At 38.8% G+C, this 19,060-nt stretch overlaps 1 protein-coding gene across 5 annotated transcripts in view; it reads left to right on the top strand.

Moving 5' to 3' along the window:
- CDKL5 (cyclin dependent kinase like 5) overlaps window positions 1–19,060 on the top strand; it is a 225,932-nt gene that overhangs the window by 158,631 nt on the left and 48,241 nt on the right. For 4 of the 5 annotated variants that reach the window (XM_031660488.1, XM_031660484.1, XM_031660485.1 and 1 more), the window contains 4 exons: window positions 1,808–1,997; window positions 9,205–9,285; window positions 12,278–12,429; window positions 18,005–18,971. In XM_031660488.1, the coding sequence (XP_031516348.1) occupies window positions 1,808–1,997; window positions 9,205–9,285; window positions 12,278–12,429; window positions 18,005–18,971 (1,390 nt within the window). The remainder of the gene's footprint in view (window positions 1–1,807; window positions 1,998–9,204; window positions 9,286–12,277; window positions 12,430–18,004; window positions 18,972–19,060) is intronic. The other variant, XM_031660487.1, reaches the window with a different exon arrangement.

Genomic DNA, 19,060 nt, shown 5'->3' with positions numbered 1-19,060 from the left:
AGTTTAGAGTTTTTAATGCTAATTTTTAATCTTAGAATCAGGATTGATTTTGTGATTGTCCATATTTCTTCCGTGTACCTTTTGGACTCATTGGGATGCATAGTCCATTTTCTTTTGGGAGAATTGAATTTACTGGACACTTTACCGATGGAGAAACGAGTATGAAGTAGATCATTCTTAGAACCGCATCTGAGGACTCAAGCGTAGGAGAAGGGCTTGTTATAATATGGTGTTGTCTGTAACATGGCCCCAAAAGTTTATTTTGAGGAAGCCTTATTGTGAATCTTCAGAGAGTATTTGCTGCTTAATAATACCTATAGAAAAACTGGAGTTACGTTTAGAGATGTGCAGTAGCTGCTAAAAGTATGGGGACAATGTAACTAAATTAGTGCTAAAATAAATATTGCTAATTAAGTGATTGTCAAGTACTAGTTGAAGAACCATATTTGTAAAAATCCCTTTGAAATCAGATACTTGGTTATACATTAAGAATTTAAATTTTATACATTCTCAAGGCTTTGTCCTTGACATTCAGTATCATTCCAGCTGCATAAATTATTCAAATCAAATGACAGAAGAAAAATAGCTTGTAGTGAGCATGTGGAAATTTTCCATAAGTTTCTCGATCTAGCACTATGGAACAAATTTTCTCTCTCTCAAACAGATAACGAAAGAAAGATCAGTATCTTGCCCTGCCCAACAAACTTACCAAAAAGATCTAAATGAAGTTTCCTTGTGTGGTTCTTAGGTTGATATGGGAAGGAAATGAGATACATGAAATACTGACTTATTATTGCAATGATTTGTTATCCTAGAAATTTGTTCTGTATAATGTTAACAGTCCTTTGATTTAAAAGTTTTGTTTCACTACTGTATCATTTTAGCATTCCAAAATTCCATTCCATATTCTTTTTCAGATATTTTCTTTTGGCTTTCCCTTCTTAAAGCTTGGACTATTTATGTTGGAAATGTGTGTGAGTGTGCACGTGCTTGTATGTGTGTGTGGTTTCTTAATTTGCTATAAATTTAACACTCTAGATACTGAGAGATAGATATAAAGTTGTTTTGAGGATACCTGGATTTTCATCTACAACCTCCATTTATTAATAACGGCAACACTCCTAAAGCCCTCTGGTAAACTCACACCCTAGAAGAAAGCTATAAACCCCTAAGTAAACTGGAAAATGTTTTGAGGGAAATAGCTACCATAAAGCTCTGTATACATAGGCTACATATATTATATTCAAATAAATAATACAGTAGACCTTAGCACAATCTTAGTCATCAGAAACTGTGATGCTGAGTAATGGAAGGTTAAATAATATTCGGTGTTAAGGAAACACATAAGTCAGTACATAGTAAATTTTAATAGACTGAACTGATAAAATGGATAAGATATATCTTTTTGACATTTAGAGAGCTAAAGGATAATTATTTGTCTTAGAAAATACAATTATTTGGAAGCATTTCATTCCTCAAATGAGGTGTTACTTGCCAGATATGTATACTGTATTAGGGTTTATTAAGCCGTTCACATTTAAGATATATATTTATATCTATTTATGTGAATAAATTTCAAATTAGTGTATACTAACTAAATTGTTATTAAGTTGGTGGCTTTATTAGCATAGGTTTATTCACTTGTGTTCTGATGATTTACTTTTCAGTCTTCTTTTCACATGGAACTTTCTAATTTCATAAATATACAAGTGTGCTGCACATTATAAATTTGTTCACAATAATTTGGAAATTATCAAAACATTGTATTTTTTCAGTTGCCAAAATAATCTCTTCCTTTATTTTTCAGCGCTCCCTATGGAAAGTCCGTAGACATGTGGTCGGTGGGCTGTATTCTTGGAGAGCTTAGTGATGGACAACCTTTATTTCCTGGAGAAAGTGAAATTGACCAACTTTTTACTATTCAGAAGGTGCTAGGACCACTTCCATCTGAGCAGATGAAGCTTTTCTACAGTAATCCTCGCTTCCATGGGCTCCGGGTAAGAGGTTTTGCTGAAACCCAAAATGGAATCAATACTGCAGTATTTGAGTCATTGTTCATTGCACAATGGAATGCTAAACTATCCTTTGAATACTATTTCCTTTCCCACTACAGTGTTGATAATCCCTATTATAATATTTTATTTCTGAATTTTTTAATAGTACTTGTGAATTTAAAAAGTGGTAGAATTCAAATTGTAATCATTTTTCTAATTTTTAAGTTCCAGTTTTTCAAAATCTTTTTTAGTGTATACATTCTTACACTCTAAACTTTGGTTATCTTACACTGTTTCTTTATCCAAACTATTAAGCAACCCCGAATATACCAAATGTATGAATGCTGAGCAAACATATTTGTAGTGATTTGAGGAGAGCCCTGAAAACTTGGATTCCCCAGATTTGAAGGTTCATGTTTTAGTAGATGTTTCTGGTCCACTGACAGTGAAACATCAAATCTTCTTTTCAAACTGGTGTATTTTCTTGGGGCCATACATGGTGGCTCACTCCTGTAATCCCAGCACTTTGGGAGGCCAAGTTGGGCAGATCACTTGAGGCCAGGAGTTCGATACCAGCCTGGCCAACTTTGTGAAACCCCATCTCTACAAAAAATACAAAAATTAGCCGGGCATGGTGGCACACACCTGCAGTCCCAGCTACTCGGGAGGCAGAGGCAGGAGAATTGCTTGAACCCAAGAGGCAGAAGTTGCAGTGAGCTGAGATCGTGCCACTGCACTCCAGCCTGGGTGACAGAGTGAGAGTCTGTCTCAAAAAAAAAAACTAGTGTATCGTCTTGGGCAGCCTTTCCTAGACTTGACAACTTTGTACAAAACTTTTCTGAGAATATGCTAAATAATGTCTTAGAAAGTATAAACTTTCCCCAAATGAGGAAGAGTCACCTTATTGGAGTGCCCAGTGAGTTATAGTCTACTTCTGTCTTCCATCTATCCCAAAAACAACTTTTTAAGTTTTCAGCCACTTTATTGTTGTTGTTGTTATTATTATTATTATTATTATTATTATACATTAAGTTCTAGGGTACATGTGCACAATGTGCAGGTTTGTTACATTTGTGTACATGTGCCATGTTGGTGTACTGCACCCATTAACTCATCATTTACATTAGGTATATCGCCTAATGCTATCCTTCCCCCCTCCCCCCACCCCACGACAGGCCCCGATGTGTGATGTTCCCCATCCTGTGTCCAAGTGTTCTCATTGTTCAATTCCCATCTATGAGTGAGAACATGAGGTGTTTGGTTTTCTGTCCTTGGGATAGTTTGCTCAGAATGATGGTTTCTAGCTGCATCCATGTCCCTACAAAGGACATGGACTCATCCTTTTTTATGGCTACATAGTATTCCATTGTGTATATGTGCCACATTTTCTTAATCCAGTCTATCATTGATGGACATTTGTGTTGGTTCCAAGTCTTTGCTATTGTGAATAGTGCTGCAGTAAACATACATGTGCATGTGTCTTTATAGCAGCATGATTTATAATTCTTTGGGTATGTACCCAGTAATGGGATGGCTGGGTTATATGGTACTTCTAGTTCTAGATCCTTGAGGAATCGCCACACTGTTTTCCACAGTGGTTGAACTAGTTTACATCAATAGTGTAAAAGTGTTCCTATTTCTCCACATCCTCTCCAGCACCTGTTGTTTCCTGACCTTTTAATGATCGCCATTCTCACTGGTGTGAGATGATATCTCATTGTGGTTTTGATTTGCATTTCTCTGATGGCCAGTGATGATGAGCATTTTTTCATGTGTCTGTTGGATGCATAAATGTCTTCTTTTGAGAAGTGTCTGTTCATATCCTTCGCCCACTTTTTGATGGGGTTGTTTTTTTCTTGTAAATTTGTTTAAGTTCTTTGTAGACTCTGGATATTAGCCCTTTGTCAGATGGGTAGATTGTAAAAATTGTCTCCCATTCTGTAGGTTGCCTGTTCACTCTGATGGTAGTTTCTTTTGCTGTGCAGAAGCTCTTTAGTTTAATTAGATCCCATTTGTCAATTTTGGCTTTTGTTGCCGTTGCTTTTGGTGTTTTAGTCATGAAGTCCTTGCTCATGCCTATGTCCGGAATGGTATTGCCTAGGTTTTCTTCTAGGGTTTTTATGGTTTTAGTCTAACATTTAAATCTTTAATCCATCTTCAGCCACTTTTTTGGGCCAACATGGCAATTGCTGGTCATTTTGGGAACTATAAAATAATCTCCCCACCATTTCCTTCCTTTCTCTGAAATGCATAATTCTCAAACCATATTACCTTGCCATTTACAAAGCACTTTGTTTTTTTCTTTTGATTTTCTGGCCCTCAGTTAATTTCCCTTTAGAGACCACCGCTGCTCAAACCTGAGTGCCCAACCGTCCAGATCCTTCTAGGCTCAGTGAATGTGGTTGAAATGAATGGACAGAGGCATACCAGTGTCTCTTTTATCTCCTGCTTTCTCTGTCTTTCACATCTGTCTGAGTTACCTCAGGCAAGTTTGTCGTTTCTCCTTTTATTTTTGCTTTTGTAAGCCAAAAATTTGCCATATATGACCAGTAATTGGGGCGCCAAGAGCATATGTAGTTCAGCAGCTTAGCTCAACATTTTTGAACATTTGTCATACTAGGTGTTGGAAATATGACAATAAATAGGACTTGTCCTCAGTCTAGAAGAAAGAAAAATCTATTATATTCAGAAATAAAGTTAGTCATAATTAATGAATTGCATTTTCACTGAGAATCCATCTAAACTCCTTGTCGTAGCCTATGAGACCTTGCCTGACCTCATCTCATACCTATCTCCTTTCCCCCCATTCTCCAGATTCTCAGCACACTTACCTTTTTTGTTCTTTGGCTTCTGTAAACATTCCAGGGTTTTTCCAGTTTCACCAACTTGGGACCCATGGCTGCTTCTCCTGGCAAGGTGCTTCCCTTGTGTGGTCCCTTTTCATTCTATCAGTCTCAAAGAGTGCCCCTTTCTCTGGCCACCCAACATACCACCCTTACCTCCATCCTAGTCTCTCTCTCCCACAGCATCCTTTCTCTATCATAGAACTTACCACAGTATGGAATTATTTTCTCTGTTTCTTTACTTGTTATTAACTATCTAGTCCTCCCACACTAGAATATAGGTTTCTGAAGGGCAGAAATCAACGGTTTTATCACATCACAGATGTGTTTCCAGCATTTAACACAGAAACTACCATATCCAGTAAGTACTCACTACATATCTGAGAAGTGATTAACCAGTCTGTGGCATCAGCATTCAAGCTTAACTGTATTTCTTTTCTCTCCATCTCTCATGCTGCTTTTACCCTTTTACCTTTACCTAGCCTTTGACCATCACCCCCAAATAGATCCCCCGATCTTTCTCTTTTCATTTTAGCCTTCTCACATTTCTCAAACCACACAGTTCTCTTTTTTGTTGAGAAACCTCTACAAGGTTACTGATAAAGTTTAAACTCTTTAGGGTAGCTTACAAACCCCTTCTTAGTCCTCCAGCCTCATTTCTGCCTCCCGCCTGGCCCAGTGTGTGCTCTTTGGCCACATTGAACCTCTCACCATTTCCTCGACATATTGCTTTTATACTCTGCATTTCCATCTCTATAATGCTCCCAACACTCACCCCTCTTTCTTCTCCTCCTTATTCCTCTTCTAGACTCAGGCCAAATGTCCTCCCTCCATGAAGACCTTCTAGGCTATTCGAGGGGAAACTGGTGACCCTATAACACTCTGGTCATACCTCTTTTGTAGCACCCATTGCATTCTCCTTTAAGTAGCTGTTTGCAAATATGTATCCTCACTGGACTAATGAATTCCCTGAGGAAATGAACTGTTAATGTTCACCATTGTATTTGCAGCACACCTAGAATAGTGCCTGCGAGGCTGAATAGTGTTGAATGATTAAATATTTGAGCTCAGGATTTTAACATTAACTGCTGGAACATTAAGCCTGGTTTGCTGGCTGACTTGTTCTTGGCCTGGTTAATGAGGCTCTATGCTGGATTCTCTGAAGAGAGTATAAACAGATCTGACATGCTGCTTGGCCTTGATAACTTATAAACTAGCTGAAGAATTAAGACTTCCATCCATGAAATAATTAGAAAACAATACAATTTATAAGAAAGTGTGGTATATAATAAAGTACTGCATTGTTTACCTCATTGTATGGTTTTCTAATGTATCTCCGTATGGTTTAGACCATGAGAGTGTCACATATTCTGGAAAGTTAGAAATCATCATTGGGGATTCATTAGAGAAGGCTTTATGAAGCATTTGACATTTGAAATGGATATTGAAGAACGAGGAGCATTTCGATTAGATAGGCCACACAAAGAATATCTCTTTCTCATTTGTCTGTGGTCCTGTTTGTTCATCGTCCTCTTCCCTAAACAATATTGTCTATAAAATTCCAGACAGCATATGATAATGCTGCTTACAAATATCCTTCAGGGAAATTGCTGCCTCCATCACACTTTGACTTTTATAAACCTTAATACTTTCACATTTTAGTCTGAAAGTGTTTGTGGTGTTTTAACTAAATTAGTTTAATCTCTTTGGAGGCTTGACAATATCTTTTGAGGGAGAAATTTTCTTTCATGATGTTATTTGAAAATGTCTATAACAGATAGCTAAGCACATGGGACATGTAAACTGCATCTGCTGTGCACCATGGACTGACCAGTAACCCGTCCATTGTGATGTGCATTTGGAGTTAGTTGTATAGAGACAGGAAAATCTACAAGATGTTGCTTATAGTGGTTTGCATTATTGGGATAAAGTAACAATTGATGCCCCCATAGTATAGGGCCTAGACTCTGGAGTTAGACTGTTGGGGTTCAAGGTCTGGCTCCATATTTACTATTTTGAATGATGCCAGGAAGTTATTTCACCATCCTGTGCCTCTGTTTCTTGTCATGTAAAATGATGATAACCAAAAGACTGCCTGATTGGATTGGTGTAAAGATGAAATATTATTTGTAAAATGTCTAGACCAGAACCTCACACGTAGTACTCAGCAAAGAAGCATTCTCATTAGATTGGATTGGATTGGATTGGCCAAGTGATTCAGAAAGAAAAAGACTGATTGAGATATATTTTAAACTTCTATGCATGAGTTTTGGCTGTTTGTTGAATTATTTCATATTAGAATGGTAGGTCTCATTCAAATGCATGTAAATTCTTTGAAGTTAGGAGTTTGCTTGGTCATTTTTTATTGTAATATTTCTAATACCTTTTGACTTTCAGCATTAATTTTCTTATCAATGAAATTTCACTCCTAGAAAAAAGAAGGCGGTATCTGGTAGCATAAGATAGACCTCATACACAAAATATTAACATGTACTGGTATAGGGTCTTCTATCACAGCATGGTAGTGTCTTTCTCTTTGGGCTGATATTTAATGCTCTAGTAACATCAAAGGGAACCTCTGTACTTCCCTTAGGAGAGGCACCTAGGTTTAGAAAGAGTGTGGGTTTGGATCACAAGACTGGGTGCAAATACTAATTCTACTGCTGTTTAATTATGTAACTTGCCTTGAACCAGTTATTTGAACTTTCTGCTTGTCACCTTCTTCATCTCTAAAATAAGAATAATATATCCAAAATGCCTCATGTAACATCACTTCCCTCAGAAATCAGTTTTAGGTTATTGCCTGTGCATCTGTGTTGAGTTCATGTTATTCCTTCTACTCCTCTATCTGGAAGGTGCTGTCCTACTTTTCTCTGTCTTCACATTTTTCATATTTTTCAAAACCCAGTTCAGATATTACCTATGGGTTATTTCTTCCACGGCCATAAACCATGTTGGTCTTTCCTTTCTCTGAGCTTCAATTAGAATTTATGATTACACAGTTTAACACTGATTGCTTTCCCAACCAGACAGCAGATCCCTCAAGAGCAGGGTTTGGGTCTTACTTGTATTTTTTGTCTCCTTCTATCCAGAGCATGGTGTGGAGATGATGTCATAATCCTTAAATATCTTGTTTGAAATTTTACTATGTAATTAGTCCTCCCATTTACTTATTTAGCATGTTTAAGGATTTCAGTACTTTGAAATGCTGGCATGTTGGTATAGAGGAAATAACGTATGGAAGCAGACTAGCCCTGACATTTGGAAGGGAGTATATGGCACTGGGCTCTGCCAGTCATATTACCCAATACTTTAACATCCACTAGATATTGCAGAATGTGAGTTGGCAGAGGAAAGAACAGAAAGCACATCTAAATAAACTTGACCTCTTCCCCTCATTTTGTTTAAAAATGCATTTGTTAATCTAGGAACCTATGTTTGTCTTCGGTTCCAACTTTAAAAAAGGAAGAATTTGAAAACAGGTTATTATAAGAGCTTATTAAAAGCAGTGATAGAATGTGTGTCTGAATTCACTCTCTACTTTCATGATCTTTTAGGTACTGGCCACTTACTTTCTTTTTTTACTTCTCTGTTTTCAAGAGTAAATGGTATGTTGTTGTTAAAAAGCTATAAGAATACTATCTGATGTCTTATCATATACTTTCTGCTAGATCCTCAATTACTCTCAGTAATTAAGAATCATGTGTATAAGCAAATTATGTATATACTATATTAGAACTGAATTGTTTGTATAAACAGATGATATTCTATTTTACTACATAATTAGTTCAAATTTTTATATTTTAGTTTGTTTCACATGCCTTAGTATCGTCTGCCTAGATTTAAGTATCATCTTTTCACCTGTGAGTTTTCCTATTATTTGACACCCAGTCCTATTAATCCATATAAAAATACATAGACGGCCAAGTGTGGTGGCTTACGCCTGTAATCCCAGCACTTTGGGAGGCTGAGGCGAGCAGATCACAAGGTCAGAAGTTCGAGACCAGCCTGGCCAACATAGTGAAACCCCATCTCTGCTAAAAATACAAAAAATTAGCCGGGCGTGGTGGCGGGTGCCTGTAATCCCAGTTACTCAGGAGGCTGAAGCAGGAGAATCACGTGAACCCAGGAGGCAGAGGTTGCAGTGAGCCGAGATCATGCCATTGCATTCCAGCCTGGGCAACAGCACGAAACTCCGTCTCAAAAAAAATAAAATAAAAATACATAGACAACAAAAGTAATATACAAGTATGAATTTGACTGGGATTGGCATTTTTGCTTATCTGCTCCCTTCTGCAGCACTCACAAGCACGTACACAACATATCCTTCCCCAAATGTTAACATTCGCTTTGTGTGTGTCTCACAGTTTCCAGCTGTTAACCATCCTCAGTCCTTGGAAAGAAGATATCTTGGAATTTTGAATAGTGTTCTACTTGACCTAATGAAGGTAAGGCAAATCGATGTTATCTCTATAAAATATCTTTTGATTTGTGGATTCTTTTATGTCTACATGTGACCATAGCCTGCTTTTATGAATGAAATGTTAGGAGATGTGGAATGGCAAATAATGGGGAACTATGTCATATTAAAAGGCATGTAACTTATTTAAAATTACAGTGGGATCTGGTCTTGTCACAGTCCATCTATACAGAATCATGAGATCCCTAAATGATATTTTTTAAATGGACAGAATAATAAAAATCTGTTAGCGTGCAAGAGCTGTTCAAGCATAAGGTTTTAAAACAAATCTTAAAATCAATGTTGAAAGAAGAAATTCAACAATTTTTTCTGACATGGTATTTGAAGCCTCCCATCGCCTACACAGATTTGATCAGTGAATCTAATTTTTCTCTTTTTCTCCCAGACTCTTTCTGGCTCTACTTTAGACATATCAGGATGATTGCTAATGCTGTGGCCTGAGTGTTCTTCCTTGTGCTACCCTCCCTGTCCAAAAGTCTTCCTGCTCTATACCCTAAAAGCATTCTCAGATTTCTTTATTCAAGTTTATTTTTTTTTCTCCAGTAGACAGTCGGCTTCTTGAGTGGGAACTATTTTTCATATTTCTCCAGCTTTCACTGCAGCCAGAAGTGCACAAACCAGTGTTGGTTGTTTGATAGTAGACCTTCAAAGAACACTTATTAATGGATCAATTTTATTTTATGCCCAGTCAGTCAACTGTCAAAATCAGTAGAGGTTACACTGTGCATAGAGCCTTTGAAAGGCATACTTAGCACAGTCGGAAATTTTCGAGTGGCATTCTCAGAACTTTGCCGTGCTTTAAACTATGTTAATCTGTGTTCCAGGGAACAAAATGTACATAGGTGTGGGGGTGGAGGTGGGGGAGGAGGGTGTGACGTTTCAGAAAGGCCACATACCATACAACCTTTTGTAGAGATGCACAATATTCCTTAATCTATAAAGGCTTTCAGAAATATCACAGTAAAGAAGCATTTCTGTCTTATCCACTATTTTCCAAATTTAATTAAATACTGAATACTGTTTTTTATAAAATGCTAAAGCTCTAGTGTTCTTCTGAACGCAGATTGAGAAATGCTACCCTCAGAAAGAACCCTCAAAGCCTTTTGTTTAATTAGGCATAAATTATAACTTAAATCAGGTAGGTTTTGTCAATACGCTTTTTCACACAGTCAGTCCTCATGGATTGGGACCTCAATAATTTGGTAACTTTTAAAATGTGAATAGAATAAAATAGGAACATGGAATTAAATACAATTTCATGTTTTCTGCCTTTCATCTTTCTTTAGTTAAAAATAATTGAATGTTTTTGTTAAATCATTACCAAATATAATTGCCAAGCATCAGTATGGTACCTGATTAAAAGCTAGCACAAATAAAAGTAGAAAGATAACCCGAATCATCCTGTGCTTCTGCCAGTTTAGAAGTTAAACATTCAAATTCCAATTTATTTAATATCTTTACCATCAGATTTCTTGAAGTAAATATTTTTATTGACATGTCCTTTCAGAAGGTGCATGAATTATATCTATATGTCAGTTACTTTTTATAATGTAAACATATTAGTATAACTCTACCCAGATGGTGACAGAGAAAATTGCTAACACCCTGGAAGCCTTCTTATGCCCCCTTCCAGGCTTTATGCCACCCCCCACCCCAAAACCAGTTCTGACTTCTGTCACCAAAGATTAGTATTGCCTTGTTATTATCGAATGTTATATAAATAGAATCATTCCTCTTGTTTTTTAGCTTTTTTTGAAAACAAATTTGAAAAATGAAAAATACCAATTATCCCTTCTTTGAATATTTCAAAGAGAAATATTCTCTTTACCATTCTCTAAAGCTGCCGTGTTAATTTTGTCCACATATAAGTACCTAAAATGGCCATCTCATCCTGTCAGCCAATTTAGTGGGGTACAAGTCACCAGAATTAGTTCAAGCCCCTAATAACCTTAAGATTAGCTGCAGTAATTATGTTGGCTCTATTTTAGTCTTAAAAAAAATTTCCTTCCAAATACTGAACTTAAAAGTTAAAAAAACGTAAAAGAAGAAACTTTAAAACCAAAAAATTAGAGTTGAGGCTCTTTGCTGATACAGAATGATTTTTTTTTTTTTTTTTTCTTTGAGACGGAGTTTCACTCTTGGGCAGACTGGAGTGCAATGGCGCAATCTCGGCTCACTGCAACCTCCACCTCCTAGGTTCAGGCGATTCTCCTACCTCAGCCTCCTGAGTAGCTGGGATTACAGGCATGAGCCACCACGCCCGGCTAATTTTGTATTTTTAGTAGAGACAGGGTTTCACCATGCTGGTCTGGCTGGTCTCGAAACTCCTGACCTCAGATGATCCACCCGCCTCAGCCTCCCAAAGTGGTGGGATTACAGATGTGAGCCACCACACCCAGTCCCGAATGATTTCTTAAGATCTTATGTCAAGTGGGAAGAAAGCTAAATTCTGGCTATTATGTGTGTACTACTATGTGGGTAAAATAAAAGGAGCAGATAGAGATATGTATAGAGAATATCTATGGAAGGATGCCCAAGAAACTGATAACCTAGGCTGCCTCCAGAAAAGAGAACTGGGTATCTGGGGAATAAGAGAAAGATTAAAAATGTATATTCTTTCAAGTATCTATGTAATTAAAAGTATACTTTAAATTTTTAATTATATTGTAAAAGTGATTTTGATTAATGATAAGTGCAGGGTACAAAACTGTGTGTATATTTTGTGAGAGAAAATATGTATATAGGATATTCAAAAAAGGGCTGGCATCATATATACCAAGAGGAAATGATAATGAGATTATAGGTGATTTAGATAGTCTTTTTTTATTTCCCAAACTGTGTTTACTTGATATTCTGCAATGACTGTGTATTTCTTTTATAAGGAAAAAAAATAAGGTTTTTATTAGAACTTAAATTTTACTTTGTAATGTTCTTAACAATCCTAAATTTTATTTCCTAAGAATTTATTGAAGTTGGACCCAGCTGACAGATACTTGACAGAACAGTGTTTGAATCACCCTACATTTCAAACCCAGAGACTTCTGGATCGTTCTCCTTCAAGGTCAGCAAAAAGAAAACCTTACCATGTGGAAAGCAGCACATTGTCTAATAGGTAAATATTCCCTTTTAAGGAAATACAGATGCAGTGTTGGTCTTACAAGTAGGTGGAGGAGGTGGCTGCTTAAATGATGCAATTAGAGAAAAGAAGGAAAGCCCTCTTTATTCAAAAATATCTTCCTTATGCTTATTGCATGATTCAGAACCACAATTAAGGAGTTGTGTGGGTCTTAAAGACTTTCTTATCTTTAACTAGTATATGATGGAAACCTATGCATTCCCTGGGAAAGGTAGCATTGGGTTAGCAACTAAGGGGGTTTACAGCCTCAAGAGCTAGAATATTCTGCATGAATGAGACCCATCAGTGATGCCTGGAGGAAGAAAGATGGGTGAAGGCAAGGGGATTCCTGGAGAGAGAAGAGGATGCCAAACACAGATGGTGGTTGGAAATGTACCTAGTGTAATCTTTGTGACTGGACCAAGTAGGTCTGGCTCTACAGAGGGGTCTTGTGTTTTTATTGCTCTTGTCTTTTAATCATTGAGTTGTGAAATTAATTTTTCATAAGAATAAGAATATGGAAATAGTAAAGTCAGTGATTAAAATTGTTGCTCTTTAAATATGATTTTTCAGCATAATTTTTTCAAAGCCTGTTTCCTGAAAAACACACACACGGGATTTGGGCCATACAATCAGGTTGTCTTTCAGACCTGACATTCCTCAATTCTGTTGGTTGCATGTCCAAGAGGACAGTGTCCTAGTCATGGTCTCCCTGTTTTCCTTCATCTCCCAAGAGGCTGATCTTGTCATCTGGGGTCGTTGGATTATGGAAGATAGGAAATAGTTTCTCTCATCTACTATTACAAGATAAGTAGAAAACAATGATTCTTTATTTTTATTTTTTAGTTTATTTAGAAGACAGGACCTTTGAGCTGTTGCCTAGGCTGGAGTGCAGTGGCATGATCATAACTCACTGCAGCCTTGAACTCCCAGGCTCAAGCAACTCTTCCACCTCATCCTCCTGAGTAGCTGGGACTATAGGAGCATGCCATCATACCTGGCGAATTTTTTAAATTTTCTATAGAGATGGGGTCTTACTCTGTTGTTCAGGATGGTCTCAAACTCCTGGCCTCAAACAGTCCTCCTGCCTCAGTCTCCCCATGTGCTGGAGTTACAGGCATGAGCTATCGCATCTGGCTGAAAACAATAATTCTAATATGAAGCTTTTTTTTTTTTTGAGACAGAGTCTCGCTCTGTCACCCAGGCTGGAGTGCAGTGGCCGGATCTCAGCTCACTGCAAGCTCTACCTCCCGGGTTTACACCATTCTCCTGCCTCAGCCTCGCGAGTAGCTGGGACTACAGGCGCCCGCCACCTCGCCCGGCTAGTTTTTTGTATTTTTTTAGTAGAGATGGGGTTTCACCAGGTTAGCCAGGATGGTCTTGATCTGACCTCGTGATCTGCCTGTCTCGGCCTCCCAAAGTGCTGGGATTACAGGCTTGAGCCACCGCGCCCGGCCCCGGCCGCTTTTTTAATATAAATTTTCTTCCCACCCCCAGCCCCAAATTTTCCTTCCATATAGAACAATTGTTCTTTTTTGAGACAGGGTCTTGTTCTATTGCTCAGGCTGGAATGCAGTGGTGCGATCATGGCCCACTGCAGCCTCTGCCTTCCTGGCAAGTGATCCTCCCACCTTAGCCTCCTAAGTAGCTGAGACGGCAGGCATGTGCCACCATGGCTGGCTGATTTTTGTAGCTTTTGTGGAGAATTCCTATGCTCAAGCGATTGGCCTGTCTCGGCCTTCCAAAGTGCTGGGACTACAGGTGTGAGCCACCACACCTGGCCAATCAGTTGTTCTTAACAGATCAGATTTTTGAAAGCTCAAGATCTGGTACTATTTAGGTCTGGGAGAGCATCCATAAATTGATGATGACCATTTATCATATGTTTTCTCTGCTTAACTGTGATAGTGTAATTGTGTTTTAGAGCTGTTTACTCTTCTTGAAAATGACTGGTTTCAGTTTGTTTCCCCTTACATCTTATGGACCATTCTTAGCTGGCTTTCTTTGTTTGTTGCCATGAAATTTTTAGGACACTAAGTCAAGGAATAGCAGTCATCATTTGGTTGCTCCTTTGCATTTAGGAAGTGCAAATTAGTCCTGTGTCTTCTTTGGGGTTACTCTCAGTTCAGGTGCTTTTATCTCCCTTCTACCTTAATTGTCTCTTAGTTCCTTTAGTTTACACCAAAAAATTATCCCAATGATATAAAGTTCAGTAGACTGATAATAAGTTTTTGATTTGTGCTACAGTGATTAGTGATGTAACCCATACTGTGAAAAAAGGCTGTGTATTTGTCTTCTAGTGACTCGCTTGAGAGAGATTTCTTGGAGTTAACCAGTGGGGACTGAGGCTCTCCTTGGGAACCTCTTTAGGGATCTGTTAAGGAGGATGTGCTTGGTGATGATGTTTTCAGCAGATACAGAAGATATGATTTGTATGGGTCCTTGAGGAGTCCTCCCAAGTCCCCTTTTGAAATAGAGGAGAATAGAAATTATAAGTAAATTTAAAATCTCTGGAAGAATTCATTTTCAGGTCTTGACACTGTATTGAATATATTAAAGAAAAGGTCTTAAATGCTTTTTCTAGGAATGATCTTACCACATTTTACATGTATCTGAGGGCTTTTGCTCCCCACTGGTCTATGGTCCATACTTATTCCATGGAAGCTTTTTTTTTTAGAGACATTAATTCTAGCTTGAATCTCAACACAAACGATGGCTCCCTAAGACTTCGCAGGACCGTTTTAGAGATGTTCACAGCACCATATCACATTGGTTGCCACGTACAAACTCCCCTGCCTTGTATCTGGAGACACAAACATGCTGTTGCATACCTTGTCTTCTAAATTCTTTCTCTCTAGGAGAGGCAGTGGACTCTTGTGTTACTTAGCCCCTGCCTGTCTCCCTCAGGCTCTGCTGAGGTTCTGCTCACCATGGACACGGTGCAAAGGTGCATCAGCTGCCCCACACTGCCACTCTCCCGGTCCTGCACCAGCCTTCTCCATGAAAATGTAGCTTTGCACCTTCGACATTTGCTTTTAAAACTTATTTCAACTAAATAATCATCTATCCATCCATCCCTCCTGCAACCATTTAAGAAGACTTTGTATGCAAAATTTTTTTAACTAGTTGGCAGTTTAACACAGATTCCTTACAGTTGTGTGTCAAAGAGATCTATGGAATTTTCAAAGCTGTTTTTTATTGTTGCACTTTGGCAGAGCTCTGATGCAAAGACAGTATGATGCCCTTTCTACATAGGCGTTATGTGCAAAGCTCAGTAGTTTCCAACTAATCCTAAGACACAAACACTCAGAATGGCAGTTTAGGCTCTTTGTACACTTACGGAAAACGTAAAGCTTTGACACGTTTTACCTTAACTGGATAACCTCTCTTTTTATGTTAGAATTGGCTCTTACATTGCTCTGAATGTGTTCTTCCTAAGATCCACAAGTACGTTTCTGCTCAACATTGCTAACAGTGTTTCTAAGAGTTCCAAAGGCTCAAGCAGCTGCCTTTGCTGTTCTCTGTCCCTTTTTGGTCTTCATGAGCTGAGGACGTTTCCCAATATCTGTACATGTTATCTGTTTACAATTACTATTTCTAGGCCTGAAGGGGAATGGGGATGAAATAGGGTTCTGAGAGTCCAGGGAGAGCTGGACCTGGGCAGGAAGAGCCACCCTGTAGAAGCTGTCATCTAGAAGGACACAGCCACGATCTGAGTCAGGGTACAGATGCCTGCAGGGAAGGAGCAGGGAAGACATCCCCCAGCCCCTCTCTCCTCTTGTCTTGTGATGCCTTCCACTGCTAAGCCCAACCAGAAGCTAGCTGGCTAGGAAGCGTGGGTGACAATCTGCAGCATTGGGTTCCTGAGGCCCAGGGCCGGGCTGATGAGGGTGGAAGACAGATTGGAGGTTGGGCAAATGGAGAATAACCAACACACTTAGATCTATTTGTGGATGAGACAGTCTATCACTAGGTTTGAAAAGTCACTGAGATATTTCAGTCACCAAGATATAAGTTGGCAAACAACTCAATGGTTTAAAACCTGATGCCTTTAGGATACAGGGACTTTATTGATCTGGGGATAGACTCTGTTAATATAATTTAACAGAAAGTGAAACTTAGCATTTTTTTCTTTGTAATTCCTTTCTGGGTCTGGGCTTTGCCATTTAGTACTCCTATTTAAGTGTCCTTTTATTTAATGCTATAATTCTAATGACCTAACTGGAAGAGATTAGTGAGTACATTCAGGAGATGAGGCACCCTACATTGTCACAGGCTTGCTTGATATCAGATTTTTTTTTCTTTTTTGACACTCTCAGGTAGCTTTCTGGCAGAGATCACTGACTGAAAGGTAGACTAGGAAATGGGTCCTTATGTTATTTGATGGCTGAGCATGCAGGTTCTCATGGGGAAAATTGGAAGTCAGAGTTTCACAGACTACCATTCTACATGAACATAAAAAGTGACTTCCAGTTAGTGTGTCATGGGAACAAAACTCTCCCAAATCAGACCATCTGTAGCAATAGCAATATTTGCAGCAAAATTTTTTGAATGCATAGTAAAACCAGAATTGTGTAAATCATCATTCATTTTTAAACATTCTAATCTGTCCCAAGCTACAATTAGGTCCTTTCAATAGTTACAGTAGCACAAACTGGCCTTGCTATGGTGTCAGGTTCAGCTTCAAATAGAGAACAAGATTTTCCTCTGGATTTATATTTTGTATTTTAAACCAAGTGTGAAATGAAGTTTTAAGTCCTAAATGAGGGCTCAGTCGGTCTAGGATAACGAAGTGTTAAATAAAAAAGAGAATAATTGTGTCTTTTGGAGAGAAATGAACTCTTTCAGATCTCTGTAATCGAGTATAGTACAGGATTCCTGTTTACTGTACAAGGAGATATCTGAAGAGCCCCAAGTAATTGCCACTTCTCCAAGACATAAACATTGATCATCATGTTTTCCAACAAACCTCACTGGACAGTTTACATTTCTTTTTAGAGGGTCATTTTCTTTTATTAAGTACATTGCTAGAATTCTCATTCTCTGATTATGCAGGCAAAAGAGATATTGGTGTCTGTGTGTATGTGCTGTGAGTATATATCTCTGAGGCAGGCTACACGTTTTACAAATAAAAATGAAGTTCAAGAAACATAGTAACCTTTAAGTCTAAATGTTGTCTTCTGACATTCAAGCAGACAGAAGAGTTATAAAGAGTTTATAGCTCAGTTCTCTTCTTAGCAGTCATTCTATCACAAACACTCATACGAGTACCAACATAGTGAGAGCATGTTTTACTAGATTATCATTTAGAAACTGTTTTGACAGCAAGTTAGCTGAGCATTTAGCAGTGCCAGAATAATTTCATCAAGGCCAGTGCTTTGTTACAGAGTGAGTTGGTCTAAGAAACTTAATTGCTGTTGATAGGTTACTTGTTATTTGAAGGCACTTGCTTGAGAGAATTAATGTTTTTAGTCTTCCAGGTGTTTCAAGTATTTGTTCTTTCTTTTTAACAATACTTTTTGTGTGTTAGCTATTGAGGGAAACTGATATGCTTCTTTTGTTTTTAACATAGAAACCAAGCCGGCAAAAGTACTGCTTTGCAGTCTCACCACAGATCTAACAGCAAAGACATCCAGAACCTGAGTGTAGGCCTGCCCCGGGCTGACGAAGGTCTCCCTGCCAATGAAAGCTTCCTAAATGGAAACCTTGCTGGAGCTAGTCTTAGTCCATTGCATACCAAAACCTACCAAGCAAGCAGCCAGCCTGGGTCTACCAGCAAAGATCTCACCAACAACAACATACCACACCTTCTTAGCCCAAAAGAAGCCAAGTCAAAAACAGAGTTTGATTTTAATATTGACCCAAAGCCTTCAGAAGGCCCAGGGACAAAGTACCTCAAGTCGAACAGCAGATCTCAGCAGAACCGCCACTCATTCATGGAAAGCTCTCAAAGCAAAGCTGGGACACTGCAGCCCAATGAAAAGCAGAGTCGGCATAGCTATATTGACACCATTCCCCAGTCCTCTAGGAGTCCCTCCTACAGGACCAAGGCCAAAAGCCATGGGGCACTGAGTGACTCCAAGTCTGTGAGCAACCTTTCTGAAGCCAGGGCCCAAATTGCGGAGCCCAGTACCAGTAGGTACTTCCCATCTAGCTGCCTAGACTTGAATTCTCCCACCAGCCCAACCCCCACCAGACACAGTGACACGAGAACTTTGCTCAGCCCTTCTGGGAGAAATAACCGAAATGAAGGAACGCTGGACTCACGTCGAACCACAACCAGACATTCTAAGACAATGGAGGAATTGAAGCTGCCTGAGCACATGGACAGTAGCCATTCCCATTCGCTGTCTGCGCCTCACGAATCTTTTTCTTATGGACTGGGCTACACCAGCCCCTTTTCTTCCCAGCAACGTCCTCATAGGCATTCTATGTATGTGACCCGTGACAAAGTGAGAGCCAAAGGCTTGGATGGAAGCTTGAGCATAGGGCAAGGGATGGCAGCTAGAGCCAACAGCCTGCAACTCTTGTCACCCCAGGTACAGTTGAGCACCTTGACCAAATCTGGTGACCCTTCAGGGGAAGGTGGTACAAGGGATGTGATGAGGGTCTGTCTATAATTTTCCCT

The sequence above is a fragment of the Papio anubis genome, chromosome X (genome assembly GCF_008728515.1).
Source record: "Papio anubis isolate 15944 chromosome X, Panubis1.0, whole genome shotgun sequence".
In the NCBI taxonomy this organism is placed as follows: domain Eukaryota; kingdom Metazoa; phylum Chordata; class Mammalia; order Primates; family Cercopithecidae; genus Papio; species Papio anubis.
Note: the sequence above shows the minus strand (reverse complement) of the source record. Positions and strands in the feature narration are given on the sequence as shown.